This window comes from Meriones unguiculatus, chromosome 3 (genome assembly GCF_030254825.1).
Source record: "Meriones unguiculatus strain TT.TT164.6M chromosome 3, Bangor_MerUng_6.1, whole genome shotgun sequence".
In the NCBI taxonomy this organism is placed as follows: domain Eukaryota; kingdom Metazoa; phylum Chordata; class Mammalia; order Rodentia; family Muridae; genus Meriones; species Meriones unguiculatus.
This window is the reverse complement of record NC_083351.1, coordinates 84,176,845-84,197,259: the sequence shown is the minus strand read 5'-3', so window position 1 is coordinate 84,197,259 and position 20,415 is coordinate 84,176,845. Positions and strand designations below refer to the sequence as shown.

Here is a 20,415-nt window from a genome sequence, read left to right as displayed (position 1 = left end):
ACAGTATGGTACAATACAGTAGAGTACAGCAACTACAGAATTTGGTCATTATAAATACTAAATTGTTTTGTTATCTTGACAATACCAGTTAAAAAACAGACCAACAATAAGACAAAAGAATAATTAAAACTTTTACCCTTTCCACCCTCCTACCAGCTGCTCTTCCTAACTTTCTTCTACTTAGAAATCTGACAGAGAACTATAATTTTCTATATGATTTGGGTTTGGTGGGTTAATTGGTTGGTTTAGACTGGATTTCTTGATGTTGAGTCTTACGGAATTTTCCAATAACCCTGCTTTCCTGAAAATGTCATAATCATAAACAGTTCCATTGTTTATAATTAATAGATGCTAAGAAAACTGAAAGCAGGGCTGGAGAAATATCTTGGCAGAAAAAAGCACTCACAGCTCTGAGAGAAAAACTGGGTTCAGCAGCCCCATGATAATACACAACCATCTTTAATTCCAGCTTCAGGGGACTTAATGCCCTCTTCTGACCTCCACAGTCACTGCCTGCACATACATGGAAGTACTCACATATGCACATAAAATTTAAAAATAAATAACTAAAAATAAAACAGTCATAAAACATGCCTTTTCAAATTGTCTTCCTTGATGCATTGTTAATATCTATTCTGAACTTCTTCTAAAGAACATAGTATTTCTATGTTACTAAGAAATTCAATGAAGCTAATTTTGAATGAGGAAAAGAGTTTCACATTGGCACTTACAGGTGCCTCAAACCCCAAGATAGCTATCAGTCGTAGTTCTTAAATACATGAGTCACGGCATTATGACTCACTAAAACCCCAGTATTCTCACTAATTTCCTCAAAACAGGCTTCCCCTATCAAATATTGCTTAACAGATTGCTAGCATAACTATATTATGAGGTCATTATAAATACTATATTTCGTTTTATTATGTTGACAATACCAGTTAAAAAACAGACTAACGTTAGGCAGCTTTATCACCTCAGTGGCAAATGAGAAGAAACAGGGTATCAGTCCCTTCCACCTTCTCTCTTCTTCACTTCTCACACAGGCCCAGACCCAGGTGAATACACACAGTCTGGGAATACCTGTCCTTCTCTTGCTCTCAGCTTCATTCGAGAAAAGAGAAAGAGGAATACAGCAGACACAGACAAGCCACATAGAATTAATCATCTCCTGGGCTGGAGAGATGGCTCAGAGGTTAAGAGCACTGGCTGTTCTTCCAAAGGTCCGAGTTCAATTCCCAGCAACCACCATGGTGGCTCATAACCATCTATAATGAGATCTGGTGCCTTCTGGCATGGAGGAAGAATAATGTATAAATAATAAGTAAATCTTTAAAAAAAAAAAGAATTAATCATCCCAATGAGACAAAGTGACAGAAAAACCATCCTGTTTTCACTACAGACAACCCTGTGTGTAATCCATATCCATGTGCACCATGAAAGAAACATGGAGGTCTCATGCTGAGCTCAGCAGCTAAAAATGTGACTATATAAAACCAATTCTGTTCTCAGCACCTCAGTTGCTCACCGGTAAAATAGGAATAACAACAATGTTTGATTGTTCTGAAAATCACAGAGAGTGTACAGAGGAACAGCACACAGATGCATGCAATGCACAGTTAGCACCTGTAAAGTATCTGCCTCATTATTAACAACACGGGTCTCACTGGAGAGCTGATTCTTCCAAATTCTAGAACTTACATCCTGTCAGAGACACCCAAAAATGCCAGGGTGAGAATGTGTTTGCCAAAAATCAGGTACTTTTTTAAATTGCTGTCAATATTAACATTTGTTCAGTCCTATAGCTGTTTTAAAGTACCTGGAAAATGGCCACATGAAAGAGCTGGATAGTGGTGTATCTGATGAGGCATAGTCAGAGCTCAGGAGTAAGTAAAGGAGACACACACCCAAACTTTAAAAACGCCTTACAGCAGCAGACTCACCAGGCACCCCACCCTGTGGCCAGGCTCAATGACAAGGCATCACTAAAGAACTACCAGCTGACACCTGCCTGCCTGCAGGAGATTTCAGAGAGTCGGTTCCTCCCTGCTTCACTCTCCCCTCAGCGTCTCTTTTTCCCTGAAAGGAAAATCTTCTAATGCACCCATGGCAGAAAACTGCCTGTTAGTCCCACATGCCTGCCCATCTGAAGTCAGTCTCAGTCCCAGGGCATGAGAATAACACCACTACCACAGTGCTGAACCAAATTCAGAGCAAGCTTTAAGGAAATATTGGCCATGGTGGACTCTGGTCAGGTCCATTCCAGGGTTCCAAGAAAATGGCTACAAGTCACATTTTGCAGAGGCTTACTAAGGCAAAGCCACGAGATTGCGTGCTTCCCACCACGTCAGATCAGCAGCAAGCGTGCATTCCGAGTACCTCCTCCCACGTACCTCCCACCCACATGTGATCAAGCACATCTATACAGTTAGGGCAAACAAATGTGTTTAGGGCGGGGAAAAGACGTGCATGCTATTTCTCATAAACTCTAGGCCCCAGGATTTCAGGAAGCACCACCGTTGGGCCAGTGGACTTACTACTTAGTTGTGCCTTTGCTTTATGGATCTCTTAGGCACAGTAATTAAAACTTTAAATATAACTTTGGCTCCCACATCAGTTCCTCAGTCAAGTCACAAAGAACATGAAAAAGTTCACAAGAACAACCCAATTTCTCTAGACACTAAAAAAAAATCACACCGCTAAAGCACTTGGGTGTTCCTAATCTACAATAATGAATAAATGCCTTCTCTGCCTGTCCACCTTCCTGAACAAATACATGAACACATACATATACACACAATTCTTTGGAGAACTTGACTTCTTATAAACAAATTTATTTTAGGTCCCTAGTAGGAGTTTGGGAAGATGGCTCGGTCAGTAAATTGCTTTCCTGGTAAGCATGAACCTGAAGAATCCACATAAAGAGCAGGGTATGCTGACAAACGCTTGTTTTTCAAATGCTAGGAAAGGGGAAACAGGTAGATTTCTGAGGTGCGCTGGCCAGTCAGAATAGCCTGATCTGGGAGTCCAAGATCCCAGGGAGAGACCTTATTTAAAAAAAAAAAAAAAAAAAAAAAAAAACAAAAAAACTCCAAAGACAATCATTTGGCCTCTGGCTTCCACACACATATTTTCATAAGCACACACATATTCTGTCTGTTTCTGTCGTGTGTGTGTGTGTGTGTGTGTGTATGTGTGTGTGTGCATTCCTCTCTGTCTCCGTCTCTGTGTATCTCTCTCTCTCTCTCTCTCTCTCACACACACACACACAAACACATACAAGTTAGCAGTAAATTTCTAATTAAAATGTCTGCAATAAAATTAATCAGTCCTAGTTTAAGACAGTAATTATTTCTCATTCCTGTTTTTATTCACAAATATTCAAGTAAAGATGAAACTGCTAATAATTGGTTATTTAAAGGAACTTAAAACATCAAAGGTTCTTCTTTGGAATGGTCAAAATTCAGAAACACTGACCATCCTTACAGAAAACTTCTTGAGCAGGCAACACCTTGTTCAGGGTCACAGAGAAAGAATGTAGGGTCAACAAAACAATCCCTTTGCACCTTGTGCTGTCCCCCTGAGCTGGAGAGGTGAGCATTTTAAAGCTTTGAAACTCTGGGTGTGAGGGCCTGCCAAGCTAAGGCGCACAGCCAGAGGCTGCTCACGCTTGAGGACAGTCACATTCCTGGCCTGTTTCCCTGCCCTCTCCCCCATCAGATGGAATGTCTGTGGATTTTTAAGTTGTTAATTCTTACCCTAAGACACAGACAGAACCAGCTGTGAAAAACAGAATTAGTGCAGTAATTTAAAATAAAGAGTTTCTTATTTTGCTCATTTTTTTAAGCATTCCAGAGCCTGTAGCAGACAATACCTGTTGTTTCAACAGATACCAAAAGCTTGCTCAAAACACTGTCATAAAATGCTTTCTGGCACAGAGATAAGGACAGAGAATAACATCGCCACCACATCAGTTTGTTTAAACCTGTATCCCTAAATCCAGGGTGTAGGATGGCCCATTATTCCCTAGATTAAATGAATATGATGGAGGAGGCAATATTATAATTATTATATCAGGCCTGCAGTCTCTAGAAAGATTTAAGTGGCTATATCCTCAGAGGTTAAATTAGGGAAGATTTTATTCTTCCTTACTTTTTGCCCTGAAATACTTCCAAAACAATTTCAAAACCTGCTTCTTCAATGGCAGCATCTCAGCCTGTCCTTTCATGTTCTGAGGCAGAACACATTGTTTTGGCACATATCTTTAACTCTGAAGGAAGAGAAGTGAGCAGACAAGCTGTGCTGCCAGTGAAGATAAGTGGGTTTTAGACTGACACACCTACTGAGCAATTCATTCGGGTCCCTGCTATTCACATCCTCTTACATGCTGGGAACCCCACAGAGTTCTGTCTTCCAAGAGCTCACACCCTGGAAGAAAGGAGAGCCCTGAAGTTCTGAGCATGACAAAACTCCCAGGGTGGAGATGGGAGGACACACAGTACTACAAGCGAAGGATGAGTGATGCTCAGGCTGTGCTGTGGTCCTGAGCAAGGCTGAAGACTGCTAATGAAGCCTGTTCTGAAAGAATCAGCCAGCGGGATTTGATATTCCAGCAAGTACATGACATGTCCAGAGTAAGGCAAAAGTCCAGGGTGGTCCTTTGGGACCCGTGATTCTCTCCCAGCCTGATGCCACTCTCAGTGGGCACGTGGACAAGCTAGACAAGGAAGGGGCAGGGACTCCGTGCTAAGCGTGAACATTTCACTTTGGTGAAGATAAGCAGACCACAGGCAGAAGGCTCTGGCATCTGCGAAAGATGAATTCTCAGCATAAGAGTTAGGAAGCAGGAGTTGAGTTAAGACTGATAGAACTGTTAGGAAGTGGGCTGCAGGGTGGCCTGTGCCTGGCCAGCAGAGCCAAGAGGCAAACCAGGCCTAATGGGCATTTGGGGGATGCTCTGGTAATCCTCCAGAAAAGGAAATGATACAAAACCAGTATCACAATCTAGTAATAACCAATGAAAGAGAAGACAGAACTGAGAAAAAGGAGCTTCTTCAGATTTTATTTTATCCTCATGATTCATAAGAAAATCCTATCAGTAAAATCAATAAAAAAAAAAAAAATGCCCGATTCATGTTTTTAAATGTCTTGCTGTGGGGAAGGGAGGTGATGGTTTTGTCAAAGCACAGATGGACATTTCTGTTGTTAAGCACAGCACAGAACAGAAGAAGTGAAGCCCGCATTTATGCCTAGCACTATGGAAGAGTGTAGCAGTCTAACCTTATCCTGTACAAAAGGAAATAACTGTTGACAAAAGAAATGTCACCAAACGGCAAGAAAATAAAAGACAACTATGACCATATACACAAACATAAGGACTCCTCTTACAAATATCACAGGGCTGGAGAGAGGCAGATAAGATAAGCACATCACAAAAATTAACTCAACCTCTAAAGGTGCTATACTCTTGAAAGATGTTTTTCTGAGTAGTAGGATTCACTTTTAAGTTCTGCACTCTATTAGCTATTGAAATGTCTGTATAAACCAATGATGTGACCACTTCATGGTATGGTTAATGGAAGGTTTTTATAGAGCAGAGAAAGATTAGAGATAAGAAATTTGGGAATCATTCGCTTGTGAAGTGAAAGGAGTTGTTACAATCTGTAAGAATTTGGAAACCTAAGGTGGTACATTTGGCCAGTAACTGAGTTGTACTGAGGTCATTTGCAGTTAAGACATAATGAATCTTTGATTCTGAAGAAAAAAGAGATTTAGAAAAGGAGGGAAAAGGGTCACAAACAAGAACTCTGCCAGAAGGAGGATTCCAATGGGCTCCAGAGGGCCTGGGAGCATGTGTGGTGAGAAGGAGGTGGAGGAAAGACGCTGCTAAGGGGTCTAGACTCCATCCTTCAAGCTCAGTCCCTCTAGCTCAGGAGTGTCCCATTCCCCAGCTCCACATTCCCCTTAACCTTGCTATTTTAGCTTGGAGTTGAATACAGTGGTTGCCAGAAAACAGCAGAAATAAATAATGTATATCTTAGCAGAGTCAATACAGCAATTCGGTTTAGTTTGAAAGAGGTCCATTTGTGCTCCTCCTAGATTTCAGCGTCAGATGGACACACTGACAACATGACCACTCAGTATCTGGTTAAGGGAATGGTGTTTATGAGATATCAGAGGGAGAACAGCCAGAGGCAGAGAAAGTGAGAGACCAAAAGATTAAAATTAAAGATTAAAATTAAGATTAAAAATTAGCAGCTATTATTAATTAAGGCCTGAACTAGGTGGGTGGAGAAGTCTAGTAATGCCCTGAGGGGAAGGACCGCCTTACTGCATTCTTTCCCCACCCACTAGAGATACAGTTGCTAGAAAACTGGCCCATCCCCCTAGGGAGGGACACCAGGTCATTATGGTCTGGGGACCTTCCTATAGCCAATCAATTCAAAATGTAACATTTTAACCAATAGATGCTTGCCAGGCAGGAATCGCCCCTGCTTTGGGCATGCTGGGATGGACCAGAATCTTTAAATCACCCAACTAACCTGGGCACGTGGTGCTCGGCTCTCACCGCTTTGGCGGTGGGGGGTGTGGGCCCAAGCTGCAGCTTGTTATTTGTAATAAAAAAGAACCTCATGTATTTACAGCGGGGTCTGTTTATTCCTGGTCTTTTGGGGTTCGTGAACTGGGCAGAACAAAAGTATTAGATTAAACATGGCCAGCAGACTGGACCTGGCCATGATAGAAACAGGGACAAAGGTTGGGGGGAGGGTACAGCAGAGATCGGAAGACAGAGAGCAGGAAAAAGAAAAAGCATAGCTAAAATAGCAAGGTTAAGGGGAATGTGGAGCTGGGGAAAGGGACACTCCTGAGCTAGAGGGACTGAGCTTGAAGGATGGGGGAGAGGAGACCCAGGCATGGACTTTGACACATGGCACTGGTACTTGTGATGCTGAGGAAGCCTGAAGGTGTGCTAACAGGCACACACAGCCATTTATACCTTCTGCCTTTGGGAATTTGAGGAAGTGGAATTTCCTTTGTACCTGACAATGTTGCTGGTCCCATGTCCGCCACTCCACTATCTGCTTGCTGCCTACAAAGTTCTTTCCCTACAACCAGTCATCACTGTACTTTGAACACTGGTTCAAGGCCATGTAGACCCCTATGCTGAAATCTAGTTTAACTATTAACCAACATACTTGTCACCCCTACCAAGAAGCCTCTACAAGACAAAAGAATGCATTTTGTGCTTACCAGCACATTAAAATGTCTCTGATAAGCAACTTATAAATCCCAACTTAAGCACATAATAAATCTGGGACCAGAAAGAATGCAAAATATTCAGAAAGCAGATATTCCAGTCTTATGTGATAATCACTGTGTGTTCTGAAACAAGCTTAAACTCCTGTTGGTCTCTTGATTTACCTCAAAATCTCTGAGTCTGGGGACGATTTCCTCAAGCAAATGTAAATCTCTGGAAACCTTGGTCTTTACTTTAGTCCAGCTTGTATGGACACCATCAAGTTCCTGTTTATACATTTTCCCCACATCAGGAAGCATATTTTTCTCCAAAGTCTTTGTTTCTTGTGAAAGTTTATGTAATGTAGGTTTTTGATTCTCAAGGATTTCATCAAGGGCCTGAAAAAGTTTCAAAAGATTAAAGCCATGAAAAATGATGTTCGAACCTGATAAGATGTAATAATGTGAGCTGTACATATACGGGGAAAAAAGGAGAACAAGGTATCTTACTAAAACACTGTAAAGAAAAAAAGCATACCAAGATAAGTCAAAGTGTTTTTCTCATGAGTTTTGTAGGGGTGTACATTGAAACATTGTGTGTTTACCCTGTGTGTGCAGTGTGCCCCGGGTCAAGGGTTAGCCTTTTTTATCAGGTGTAACAGTGTAGAGCAGTGGTTCTCAATCTGTGGGTTGAGAGTCCTTTGGCGACTTAATGACCTTTTCACAAGGGTTGTGTATCAGATATTCCACATATCAGATATTCACATTACAATTCATAACAGTAGCAAAATTGCAGTTATGTGATAGCAGTGGAAACAGTACTACTGTATCAGTGTTATCAACAGTGTTAGAACAATTAAGAACCACTGGTGCAGAGCCTTAAGGCTACTGGAATAAAGAAGCAGGGAAGCAAATTAGTCAACATGAAGTTTATTTAAGTAGCTTATAACAGTCATCCCAGCACTGGGTAGGCTGAGTCAGGGGGATTGCTATCAGCTCTAGGCCAGCCTGCACTACAGAGAAAAAGCCTTTCTCAAAAAGAAAGAAAAAGAAAAGAAAAGAAAAGGAATCAGTTCAACTAATATACTTCATCTTATTCTAGGAGAGATATTTAGCATACTAGTAACAGGCTTAGAATTTTATATGAACTATAAGAATGTACATTTTTTCCTAGTAATGATAATGTATCTTTATGTACCTCAGATAAATTATTAACATTTATAATGCTTCATAAATTATAAATTGCTTTAAGTATATGATTCTAAATTAAATATAATTAAAATTATTATAACTTATAAATAATTATAAACTCTTAGGCCTGCAGGTTGGCTCAACAGATAGACTCCAGCCACTTAAAGCTGAAGACATGATTTCTATCCCTGGAACTCATAATGGAAGAGAAAACCGAGTTCCCAAAGTTGTCCTCTGGACTCAGTGCATACCCACCTCCACAATAATACTAATAATAAATAATAATAAACAAAAAACAAAATTAATTCTTTTTAATCTATTTTTTCTAACAAAGTTTTAATAATTTTTAAGGCCATTTTTGTTTTAATCGCTGAAAACCCACTTGACACATCTAACATGATCTAGCAGAAATGGTCAGAGAGTTCTTAAAGACAGCTTACCTTTTTTTCTTGCAGGGCCTGCTCCACCATTGGGAGATCATTCAGGGCATTGAGAGAAGTCTGGGCCTTTTCTTCTGACTCACTTAGCACTTTTTTCAGTGTGTTCAATGTGTCCAAATATGCAGGTGCAGGCTGACTCTTCAGTTCTGATGATTTAAACACACTCACTTAGGGAAAACAGTGCTAGAGCCCTAATCTGCTGTCTGCACCATTAATCCTCTGTATATAATAAGTAAGCTCCAATAGATAATAAATTAGACCCCATGATTACAGCTGAAAAGGACCTCTGTTGGATAATAAACTCAGTCACCCCTCTGGCATTTCAGACAGACAAATTGTGGCTTCATTCCTCTGGAGGCTGATGTTTGAAATATTAACTCACTCTCATTTCTCTTCATTTGATCATGATGAAATGTCTCTATGGAGCTCGAAGGACAACATTTCTTCTGTCCCATACAGCTTCCCCTTCCCAACTGCTACACAGAGAATAAAAGGAAGCAAAGATCCCTCCGCCAGCCCTCCTAAAACTCCACGGGTGGGTAGACACAAACTATACAGCACCCTGCGGACTATAAGAAACAGGGGTGGCTAGCAACAGCCAGTGAGCACAGCATCTCCCTCAGTGCCTCTGTAAAACTCCCAAACAACCAGCATTTGTGCAGAAGAGGAAGTGAGTTGACTGTGAGGTTCTAAGAGGTGAAACCAATTAGAGGCGTAAGTGGCATGGCTTGCACTAGTCAACTATGAGAAGATTCTTCCCTAGTTTTTATGTCACACTGGAAGTTAGCTGATTTCCATAAGCAAAATGCATGAAGTCCAAATGTATAGTCAAAAGAAAGGTAACATGATACATCTGTCTAACACGCACATGTTCCTAATGTCCATACTCAAGGTGCAGGAGCTAAAATAGTGGAGGTGACAGTCACAGCACTAAGTGCACACAGCCCACAGCAACCCAAGTGCTGGGATTAAAGACTTTCACCACCACGCATGGTTTTGTTTTGTTTGTTTGGTTTTTTAAGTTGTCTATTTATAAACAAATGTGAGCACAGGAAATGGTTTGAATGTGTTATAAGACCTTGAGGACAGTGTGCAGAGGAAAATATTATGAAGCAGGGACATGGAGGGAGGGAGAGAAAAGTGACTGCAGCAGAAACCAAGGTTTACCATTCTCTAGTTGTTGCTGGTATTCCTCAAAAGCCTTCTGCACAGCCTGATAGTGACTTCGAAGGTCATCCAAATCCTGCTGGACAAAACCTGGGACAGAGGGCTGTGACCTCAGGGCCAAACAGCTGGTACACAGGGTCTCAATTCTGGGGTGAAGGCCAAGGAGATCTGTCAGCTCCCTCTAAGGAAGAGGAAATACGATGACTTCACTCCATGAAGGTGAGTGTCCCCATAAAACATTAGAAAGAACATGAACACAAAGCTCATGATACCAGACCCATTCTCACCAACCCTCCTCTTTCTCTTCCAATTGTGTAACCCTTTGGGCCACCGACACGGTTCAGTGGGTAAGAGCAATCATACAGACCTGAATCTGGATCCCCAGCACCCATACAAAAATGTTGGCATAACCACATGGTGCAAACATGGTATTGTGGGAGGGCACAGATAGGAGGTTAGTTGGGCCAGCTTCAGTGAGACACACCATACCTCAAAGGAATAAGGTGGAGTGTGGTAGTGCAGGACACCTAATGTCCTCCGTTGCCCTCCTCTGTCCTCTGTGTGTCTATCCGCGCTCACACAGATCATTCTCTCTCTCTCTCTCTCTCTCTCTCTCTCTCTCACACACACACACACACACACACACACACACGTACATACATATGTCCCTCACCACACATGATGATCTTTATATGAGACTCAGCCCAGAAAGGCTGTATAGTCTGGCCATTTTTCACCCTACCTGGCAGGCATCCTTTAAGCTTGGCAAGGACTGCTGGGGCGATTTAGAGAAGGACTTGTCCTTCAACCACTCTTCCTTCACCTTGATGGTCTTTTCAAGAGCATCGAGCTCCTTAAAATAAGCATTTATATCTTCCTGAAGCTTGATCTTCCTTCCCAGATCTTCTAGCTGCTGAGCTATCATCTTCCACTCTGACGAAACCCTTTCCAGAACACTGTTTATTTCTTCAGTCGAGAGGCCTTCTACACAAACAAAAAATTCTACGTGTATCAAAGCAGCTACGTCATCTAGTCATACAAAGTTGTTGAGAATTGGTCCTACATACTGTAACATAGTGAATGATGAGGCAGTGCCACCCTCAATGGTCATTCCCTTATGTCCCTTCTAACACAACTAAAAACCATGATACACTATCCTAAGGAGAGTGAAAAACACTAAGAGAATAGTTCAAGGGTGGTGCGGTTTTCTCACAAGGTGTATCCATGGGGCATCAGCCAGTTTCTCTTCCACAGAGTGTATGCTTCCATCATTGGCACCTTAACACTTGGCTAGCTTATAATCTGACACAGGCAAACAAACTCACATCCCTGAATTTGTTCAGACTTTGACATCAGAATATATGGCCTCTTCCATAAAAAAATAAAGCAGACATCTAGCAAAACTCAGAGCTGGCTCAAGTCTATGGTGACATAAGATGACAAGAGTCCCTTGCCTGCAAGCAAATGGGTACATGTAGGAACTTATTAAGACAGGAGCCAGGTTCAAAAACATCAGCAAGCCTGCCAGTACTTTGTACATATATAACTAAATATAAACAATGCCAGAATAATGGTAGCTGCTTTGGAGACATATCTCAAAAATGCTCTTATATTGTGTTAATCTTATTTTTAACATTTATTTCCTTAGTTTGTACTGGGGGCTACACACATGTCCAGCAATGCACACAGTGGTCAGAAGACAAACTGCTGCAATTGTTTTTCTCTTTCCACCATGTGTATCCCAGGGAAGGAGCTAAGTCATTAGGTTTTATGACAAAAACTTTTACCCACTGAGCCATCTTTCCAGCCTCTGAGAATCTTAATTTTCTTTTCTCAAATTTTAGAAAGGTACACAATGTTTTTAGAAATGATTAAAGAATTATCTATAACACTAAGTCTTTCCATATCCTTTCCAATCCGTGAAGTGGGTATAAGGAGGTATAGGAAAGTATCTTTCTGTCTGGCAGACATGTGTACTGATGGGAGAGACTCCACATCTTCAGGATGTGAAAAGAAGGGCAATGAAATGAGTCTCCTTTGTAAACATACATGATCAAAATCCACAGTAATAAAAACTCAACTCAAAAGGAAAATGTCATGAAAAGCAAGAATACACTCCTGTTTCACCAACAATATAAATTTAGAAAGTTGTGTGTCACACTACATTCCCTAGAAGTGAGAAACACAAACATGCATGCGTAGTTCAAAGGTAAACACCCACATCAGCTGTCAGTGTTTACCCCCGCCAAGCTGGTGGCAGAGCATCAAACCTAAGCCTGGCATTCACAGCACAGTCCATGTGCAAGTCTCACGCTCGATGGAGTCATGAATAAGAAAAGCACCATTTTTCTTGACAACTTGTGTGAACATGGAAATGGAAGCTGTGCTTTGGGGTGGTCAAATACGTGCATGGTGGCAAATATTCAGACACAGAAAATAAAAATAAAACATAGAGGAAAATTTATTCCAAAGCAGTAATTACAAGACAATTCATATATACAAAAAAAAAAAAAGTTAAAGATTTAAAACTACTGGTTTAAAGATTTTTCTTTAACTAATCTGCCACATTGTGCCTTGGTTGTTTGTAGCTTCGATCAAGGGCAGATGCAGACACACTTGCAAAGACAGGGGAGGGACCCCCTCTCCCACAGCAGGAGTTGGATAACATGTGAGGTGCTATTACACATTGATAAATCTGATGTGAATGTCAGAGAGTTCTTATCATAAGCATTCCTTCTGCTGTTTATTTTCCTGCAAATAAAAATGTGGGGGAAGGAGAGCCCTAACTCCCCAAAATTTGCTCCTGGAGTCTACTCACTGCTGTAAGCAAGAGGACTGACAATAAAACATCCAAGCAGGCTGCCCTTACACCAGCCTCAGCTACACAGATGCCTTAGGAAGGACATGACAGTCACAGCTGCAGCACAAAGCCAGCTCCTACATGTACCAACCATGAGTGTTTCAAACTTTGCACTAAACATTTTGCTAGTCCAAGCTTCAGTGAACACTAAATAACACTGCAACCATTTCTATTCAGTCCAGAGAGGAGCAAGAGCACTTTCCCCAGTGACCTCAAAGCAGTAAAGTGACTGCTCCAAGGGGACAATACTACACTTGGCATAAACACAAAACGATTTATTTTGGAGGTTTTCTGTGATTGGTACAAATACCCTTTCTCTGGCTACACGAGTGAGCTGTTTGGCTCACTTGGTGAGCTAGGTGGAAAACACATTCTTGTACAGCCTTCCCTGAAGTGTCAACATTGGGCCCAATAAAAGGCTTCTCTTGAATGGTCCTTTCTTGCCTGCTTTCAGGTGGATGGGTGAGGAAGTGACAAGAAGGAAGAACAATGGAGACCTCAGCAGTGGCAGCAGTGAGATCAAAGCAGGCAGCTTTGAACCAGAGCAGCAGTGGGGGAGGGGCAGAGACTGGCTGCCTGACAGCTTTAGAAAAGGCAGGGGAGACCACTTGTCTAGTGCATACAAGGCCCCGGATTCAGCCCATAGTATGTAGAGGAGTTCAGGAAAGGAGTTAGGGAAAAGGGATAGCTGGGGAAAAGAAAGAAGGATAGAGGGAGAGAATACAGAACTGAAAAAGCCTAGCAGCTAAACTTCAAAAGAAGCAAGGAAGTGGGCGGCTTGACATCTGAAGATTAGACAGACCTGAGCAATTGGCAGACCAAGTTGCCAAAAGGGCAGAGGAGCCAGCTGCATACAGAGATGCAAAATAGGCAGAGCCTCCACTGACAGTGGCGAAAAGGCAGGGAGAGCCAGATTGTGAACAGCTGTAGGCACAGCAGCAGCTGAGCAGACAAGGGAAGGTGGGAGTAAACTGAAGAGAGGGTAGAGAGATGGGCCTAAAGAGAGAGAGAGAAAAGCAATAGAGCGCCACGGAAGAAACTGCAAGCCATGGTCCCTGAAATCGATCCAGAAAGCTTCCAAGCCATTACAGCCAAGAGTGTTAGCCACCACAGGCCACTGCCCAAGGATCCTATAGCTTGAATGAAGAGTCCCCACTTCCTAGGCCTATTCAATAACTCTGACGCTTCTAAGGCCCCAGCCAGCTGACTGGCAACTTAAGCATTTTTAGAGTAAGGAGCAGGTGCACAGGAAATGTGATTCTTGGTGCCCCCATCTAGAGCTCTCGAGAAGACAGGCTCTGTACTGCTGGCCTCCTGTTTGCCCGGCATATGTGCAGCTGTCATGCACCCACTACAGTTTCTGCCCTTCTACCATCACCTATGGCAGCATGTGGCCCTCACCACAAGGCTGGAACCCCCGACCCTGGCTTCAACTTTCTCAGCCTCTCACTTCTTCTTAAGGGGGAAGGGAGAAAGGTCCAATACGAGCAAAGAAACAACCACCTACCAAACTTAACAGCCATAGCAAAAAACAAATACTAATTTCAGGTTTCTCTGTGTCTAAGGCAAGACTTTAGTGAGGGGTTGGGGGTCTTTACTGCTTGTAAATTTTTCAAATACAAGTAACACTGAATTTAAGTAGAAAAATATTTCTAGAGAATATTAATGTGATCCTCTGAGAATGACCAAAAATCAAATATTACTGAGTGTCCTTCCTGCTTAGCTTTAATTGTCCATTTGACACAGCCTAGCATCATCTGAAAGAAAAGCCTCGCCTGAGAAATTGTCTATATTGGACTGTCCAGTGGGCATTGTCTTGATTGTTAAAAGATGTAGGACGGTCCAGCCCATTGTGGGCAACACCATTCTTTAGGCAGGTGCCCTAGGCTGTACAGACCAGGCAGCTAGCAAACATCCTCCTCCATGGTTTCTACTTTCAGACCGTACTTGAGTTCCAACCCCCTACTTCCCTCAGTGATAGACTGGAATCTGTAAGCTGAAATTAATCATTTCTTCCCCTGAGCTGCTTTGGCTCATGGTGTTTGTCACAACAACAGAATGAAACTAGCACAATGAGTTTACCTCAAGGCAACTTCATATCTCAGTATTGCCAGCATAAACATTTCCCTCAGTAGCCTCATCTACAAGAAAAATTCAGAATACGTAGCCCCAAAGGTGAGGTTGTAAAATCCTGTACACTGTTGGATCTTAATTGTTCTTCTGAAGTTTTCAAGGTTTCTAGTTTTCTGACCCCCGACGTGAGAGCAGAATGACTTTGATTTTTATCTGTTTTTAATAAAAAGTCTTCAATATAAGATTTCCATTTTTAAAAGATTCCACTGCCTCAAAAAAAAAAAAGAAAACCAGCTTTTTTTTTCTAGATTTTTCTATTAAATGTTTTATGTGTTAAACTGCAAATATTAAGTATGACCTTCTAAAATAATCTGAAAGGAAAAAACACTGCAGGGTCTCACCTTTTCCCATTTGCTCCACAAGGATTTGTCCGGTTTCATTCAGTTCATCGAGTCGGGGGGTTCTTTCTGTCTGTTCTTTTTCTAATCCCTGGAAATAAAGGCCAAATATAAAATACTGAAAACACCTCTCTCAATATAACATTGATCTATTTTAAAGCCTCCTATTTAATGCCTCTTAACTTTTCTTTATGTATTTCAAAGTTTATCTACAAGGTACTACAATGAAAAGGTAAGCAATTCTTGGCCACTTGCAAGCACTCTGAAAATTAATAAGTCTGAAAAAGAAAATTCCAGAAACAACAGTGACTATAAACTTTAGATTCTTTTAGAAGGAAAAATTATATATTCTGTAGTTATGTGTTTCTATCAAGGGGAACTCATTAAAATTAACCTTTTGGTCTAAGATATCCATTCATGAACATGATTTATTTCATAAGAACAAAGGTTTGGGCACACACCTTTAACCTTAGCACTCAGGAAACAGAGGAAAAAGGATCTCTGTGAGATTGATGCTAGCCTGGCATACAGAGAAGCTTTAGGCCATCCAAAGCTACACAGTGAGACCCTGACTCAAACAAAACAAAGGGTGGTGGGGTGGAAGAAGAATTAAAGAAAGGAATGATTTGGGTCAGAGGAACTCAACATGGCTATGACAGAGCTCATCAAAGAGAAGCTAGGGAACAAGGGGATGATTTTGAGCCTTGGTATTATCTGCCTACATTATTGTTGGTCCAAGATCAAATTCTAATTCAAGTGTGAACACAGCATACTTCACACACAATTTCAAAATAATGACAATATGCTTTAGAACCAAACTAAAGTGGTTTTGGTTTTAGAAGCGGCCCTTTCCCATAACACGATGGCCTTCGATATCTGTGCTAAAATCTGAGTCTGTTCAAGTAGGGTTTCTCTGCGTAGCCTTGGCTGACCTGGACTCGCTTTGTAGTCCAGGCAGGCCTTAAATTCACAGCAATCTGCCTGCCTCTGTCTTCCCTAGTACTGGGATTCCAGGCATGTGCCACTACACCTGGCTCTCTGTTCAAGTTCTTTATGTAAAACAGCATACTGTTTTCATATGGCCTGTGTCTATCCTCTTGCGAGTTCAAGTCATCTCTACTTTTCTTAAAATACCCAACAAGATGTAATTGTAAGGTAAACAGATGGTATGCTGTGCTTGATTGGGGAGAGTGACAAGAATATGCATGTGCTTAGCTCAGTGTAATCACTCAACGCACAGTACATAGGCATGTAAGAGGCATTTTTCCCACAAGGCTGCTGGAGAGAGTGAGATGAGGGGCTGAGGAAGTGGTGCAAAGCAGGGAGTATGCTCACTTATACAGAGTATCTGGGATGTAATAAATTTAAGCTTGTTTTCAGCAACTTTCTAGAAACTCTCTTTCCAATATTTTTGATCAAGTTAAGTGAATCCATAGGTCCAATTACCAACTGTACTTTTGGGCTTTTTTTTTTAAGGATGTCTTCTTTAAAGAAAATATTTTCAAGTAAGGCATGGTGGTTCACATCTATAGTCCCAGAAGAGGCAGACAGAGCTCACAGTTCAAGACCAGCCTGGTCTACAAGGTAAGTCCAGGATAGCTAATGCTACACAGTGAAACACTGTCTTGAAAAAGAAAAAAAAGAAAAAGAAAATATTTTTAGGAAATTTTAATACACCAAATACTTTGTTGTGTACAAAAGCAAAATATCTTTAGAACAGTGCAAAGTCCTAAGTTACTAGTCACCAAACTATGTTAATTTAAACATACTTAAAAGGCAATAATGGTGATTGTACGTTCAACTCAATGGTTGAGGAGGATGAGGGGGAAAAAATTTTAATTTCTCCTCCATATGGGGATCTGATACTTACTGTGACACTCTAAAAGCCATCTGTGACTACATTTATTTCATAGAAGCTTCTGGACCCTGCCACATCTCTACGCCAACAGCAAAAGTAGCCTGATGAATTATTTTATTTTCTGGCATATTTGTTATATATATTTCACCTTCAGTTTCTTTTTCATTCCTGAGGTCTCCTGCAACTTCTTGTACTCTTGCAGCTCTGTGTTCTGAATGACACTCTTTGATTTCAGAATCCAATTCAGCAGCTCTGCATTCATGGTCTCAAACCTGCTTCAAGATGGAGACATTAGCCTCTGTCATTGCTTCCCCTGTTGCCTTGGCCCAATAAAGAAAAAGCTGAATGCCCGTCAGGCATGTGTTTTCACACAATGCCCCTAAACAGAGCAAACGTCCATAATAGTATCACACTTTTCCAATTACGAGTGAGCAATTTAGGGTTAATAAAATAATCAAATTAACAACTTTTGTTAATTAGGAATCATTTGTATTTTTATAATGTATTGTACCCAATGAAAAACAGATTTAGTTAGATACTAACAGAAAAGAGCAAGTATAAACATGCCTAAAATTGTCTTCTTTTATTCAAAACATAGTTAACTAGATCTATCTCAACCTCTAAGGAGCTTCAAATCATCAGGAATAGAAAGTGACAGGTAATAAAAAGAATTTTTTAGCTACTAATAATTCCAGGACTTCAGAGGAATGACTCCTAATCCAACCAGGGAAAGCATGGTTTCAGGGCATAACAGTGGCTGCGCTTAACAGCTTTCCTTGCAAAGGGAAAACAACGGAAATGGAGGTCATATTTTGCAAACTACAAATAGGTGTGTCTGGTACAGTGAGTGCTGAGCGGGAAAGCTAATTAACAATGTGGCCAAAAATCACAGTGGCAAGTTACTGGAAGGTCCTCGGTGATCTATTATGGAATCTGGACTTAAAGAGCAATAATCAGTTTGTGTTCATAGGGTCCTATTCACTATGGGGCCAGAATCAAAGACTGCAAAGAAAAGTCCACCATAGAAAGCAAGAGGAACTCAAGACAGTGGTAATGGGAGGAGGAGGAGTGGGAAGGCTGGAGGTGGGATGAGGGAGCAGGTAAAAACCACAGTTCTCTGGAAGGTAACCAGAGACCAGGCCCTTGGCTATGCCTTCATGTATATTACTAACACAAAGAATCCTCACGACTCCTTCTGAAAACACACTTTTGATTACTCCTGTTAGAGTGGAAGCAACTGAGTTTTTAAAGAACAACCCCACACTAACAAATAAAGCAGGGGGTATTCAAAAACAGACAGTCCATGTTGCCAGCCCCTCACCCTAGCATGACTCAGCATCATCATAAGCAAGAGAATATGTACCTGATGACTCCTCTCAGAAGCATCCCTTGATGCTTCTCTACTGGATTCAGAAGAACTGCCCTTCACTGAGTTACCTCAGTTTTCTGTATACTACAGAGAAAGAAAGAAAGAAGGAAGGAAGGGAGGGAGGAAGGGAGGGAGGGAGAGAGAGAGGGAGTTAGGGAGAAAGGAAAAAAAGAGAAAGAAAGAAAGAGAGAGAGAGAAAGAGGAAGGAAGGAAGGAAGGAAGGAAGGAAGGAAGGAAGGAAGGAAGGAAGGAAGGAAGGAAGAGAAAGAAAGGCATTTCTGCATTATCTCACTCTAAACCACTAAGGAGAAGGTGAGAGTTAAGGAAATTAACAGCTACCAGCCAGAACTAGCAGGATAATTCCACATTTCTGAAAGCAAGTTACATCTGACTTAGCATCTGTGGTGCCTGACCTCCAGGCACCAACTCCTGTTAATACATAAAGGTAACCTAGAAGCAATAATGTCTCTATGGCATGTGCTCAGCCCTTCTCTGCCTCTTCCAACTTAGCCAGTCTAAAGGCAACACATGCAACTGAAACCTTCTTCTCCAATTTTCCCTTAAAAAAATTGCTGTGAGGGAAGTGAGTAAAGTGCTTTCCCTAAAAGATCTGACTTAGAGTCCCAGAACTCTCATTTTAAAAGCTTGGTTAGCGTGCTTATAATCCCAGAGCTGGGGAGGCAGACACAGCAGAGACAGATAGTGAGGCTCGCTGACAAATAACCCATCTGAGCAACGCCTCAGGAATGAAGCCAAGGTTGACCTCTGGAATACGTTTCTCTCTCTCTCTCTCTCTCTCTCTCTCTCTCTCTCTCTCTCTCACACACACACACACACACACACACACAATCACATACACACAAACCTGTATTCACACACAACCATATATATAACCATACACACATACACATATTCATATTCACAAACTTGTATGCACACACACACACACACACACACACACACACACACAATCTTTCTGAGAAGCCCAAAGAACATGCATTTAAACTTGCCTTGGAAACTAAGTCAGTTTCTGCTCTTAAAATGAGCAAGATACACTGACCCCAGTACCAGATATCCAAAGAGTTGGCAATGTCTGTTCTGAGCTGCTTAAAAAAAAAAAAAAAGTCCATAAAGAAAACAAAATAAAATTGACTACAATCTCCATCAAAAGAAAAGAGAACAGACACTATATTTAAAGCACACACTGTAAGCTCAGCCCAGAAAACAGTGTTTATTTAGGGTTATCAATTGTTTGTGGAGTCTTCTCAACACAAGCTCATCACCATTGCTACAGCAGACTGAATGAACATGTTAAAGGGTCTGGAAATTAGGTATGTCACACCAGGAAAGCTAAGGAGAGCCTTGGCTTTAGGAAGATGGAAATGATAGTAGAGCTTACTTCAGATACTCATGTGGGACCATTTTGAGGAGGGGCTAACTGGAAGACTAAGGGGAAACTGAAGTGCATTAAGACTGAGACATTCCCACAGCAGAAAACCAGTTGGCAAAGAAAGAGTGGAAGCCTCCCCAGGGCTAACAGTGAGCGGTTACTACATGCATACAAAAAAGCCAGCATTGCACATGGAGGGAATCTAGTATGCCAATATCCCATAAAAGGTCACAATCCTCTTGCTCAGAGCTTGGGCTTCCAGACTCCCTCGCTGCTCTGGCCCACGGCCTCATCCTAGGATGCGCATCCCACTACTTACCAAACTGGCTCTGCTACTGTCTAAGCATATCTGTCTAATTCTATCCTCTAGGAATAAGAAACAAGAAACCCCAGTGTGGGAGGTCAGAGAGATTCCTTTTTTGTCTCTAGGCTCCAT

General features: G+C 41.5%; 1 protein-coding gene across 3 annotated transcripts in view; it reads right to left on the bottom strand.

Moving 5' to 3' along the window:
* Positions 1-20,415, bottom strand: part of Utrn (utrophin) — a 524,212-nt gene that overhangs the window by 349,613 nt on the left and 154,184 nt on the right. For all 3 annotated transcript variants that reach the window (XM_060380271.1, XM_060380270.1, XM_060380269.1), the window contains 6 exons: positions 17,369-17,492; positions 15,366-15,453; positions 10,774-11,015; positions 10,032-10,212; positions 8,865-9,010; positions 7,420-7,632 (listed from right to left, as the gene is read on the bottom strand). In XM_060380271.1, coding sequence (XP_060236254.1) covers positions 7,420-7,632; positions 8,865-9,010; positions 10,032-10,212; positions 10,774-11,015; positions 15,366-15,453; positions 17,369-17,492 — 994 coding nt within the window. The remainder of the gene's footprint in view (positions 1-7,419; positions 7,633-8,864; positions 9,011-10,031; positions 10,213-10,773; positions 11,016-15,365; positions 15,454-17,368; positions 17,493-20,415) is intronic.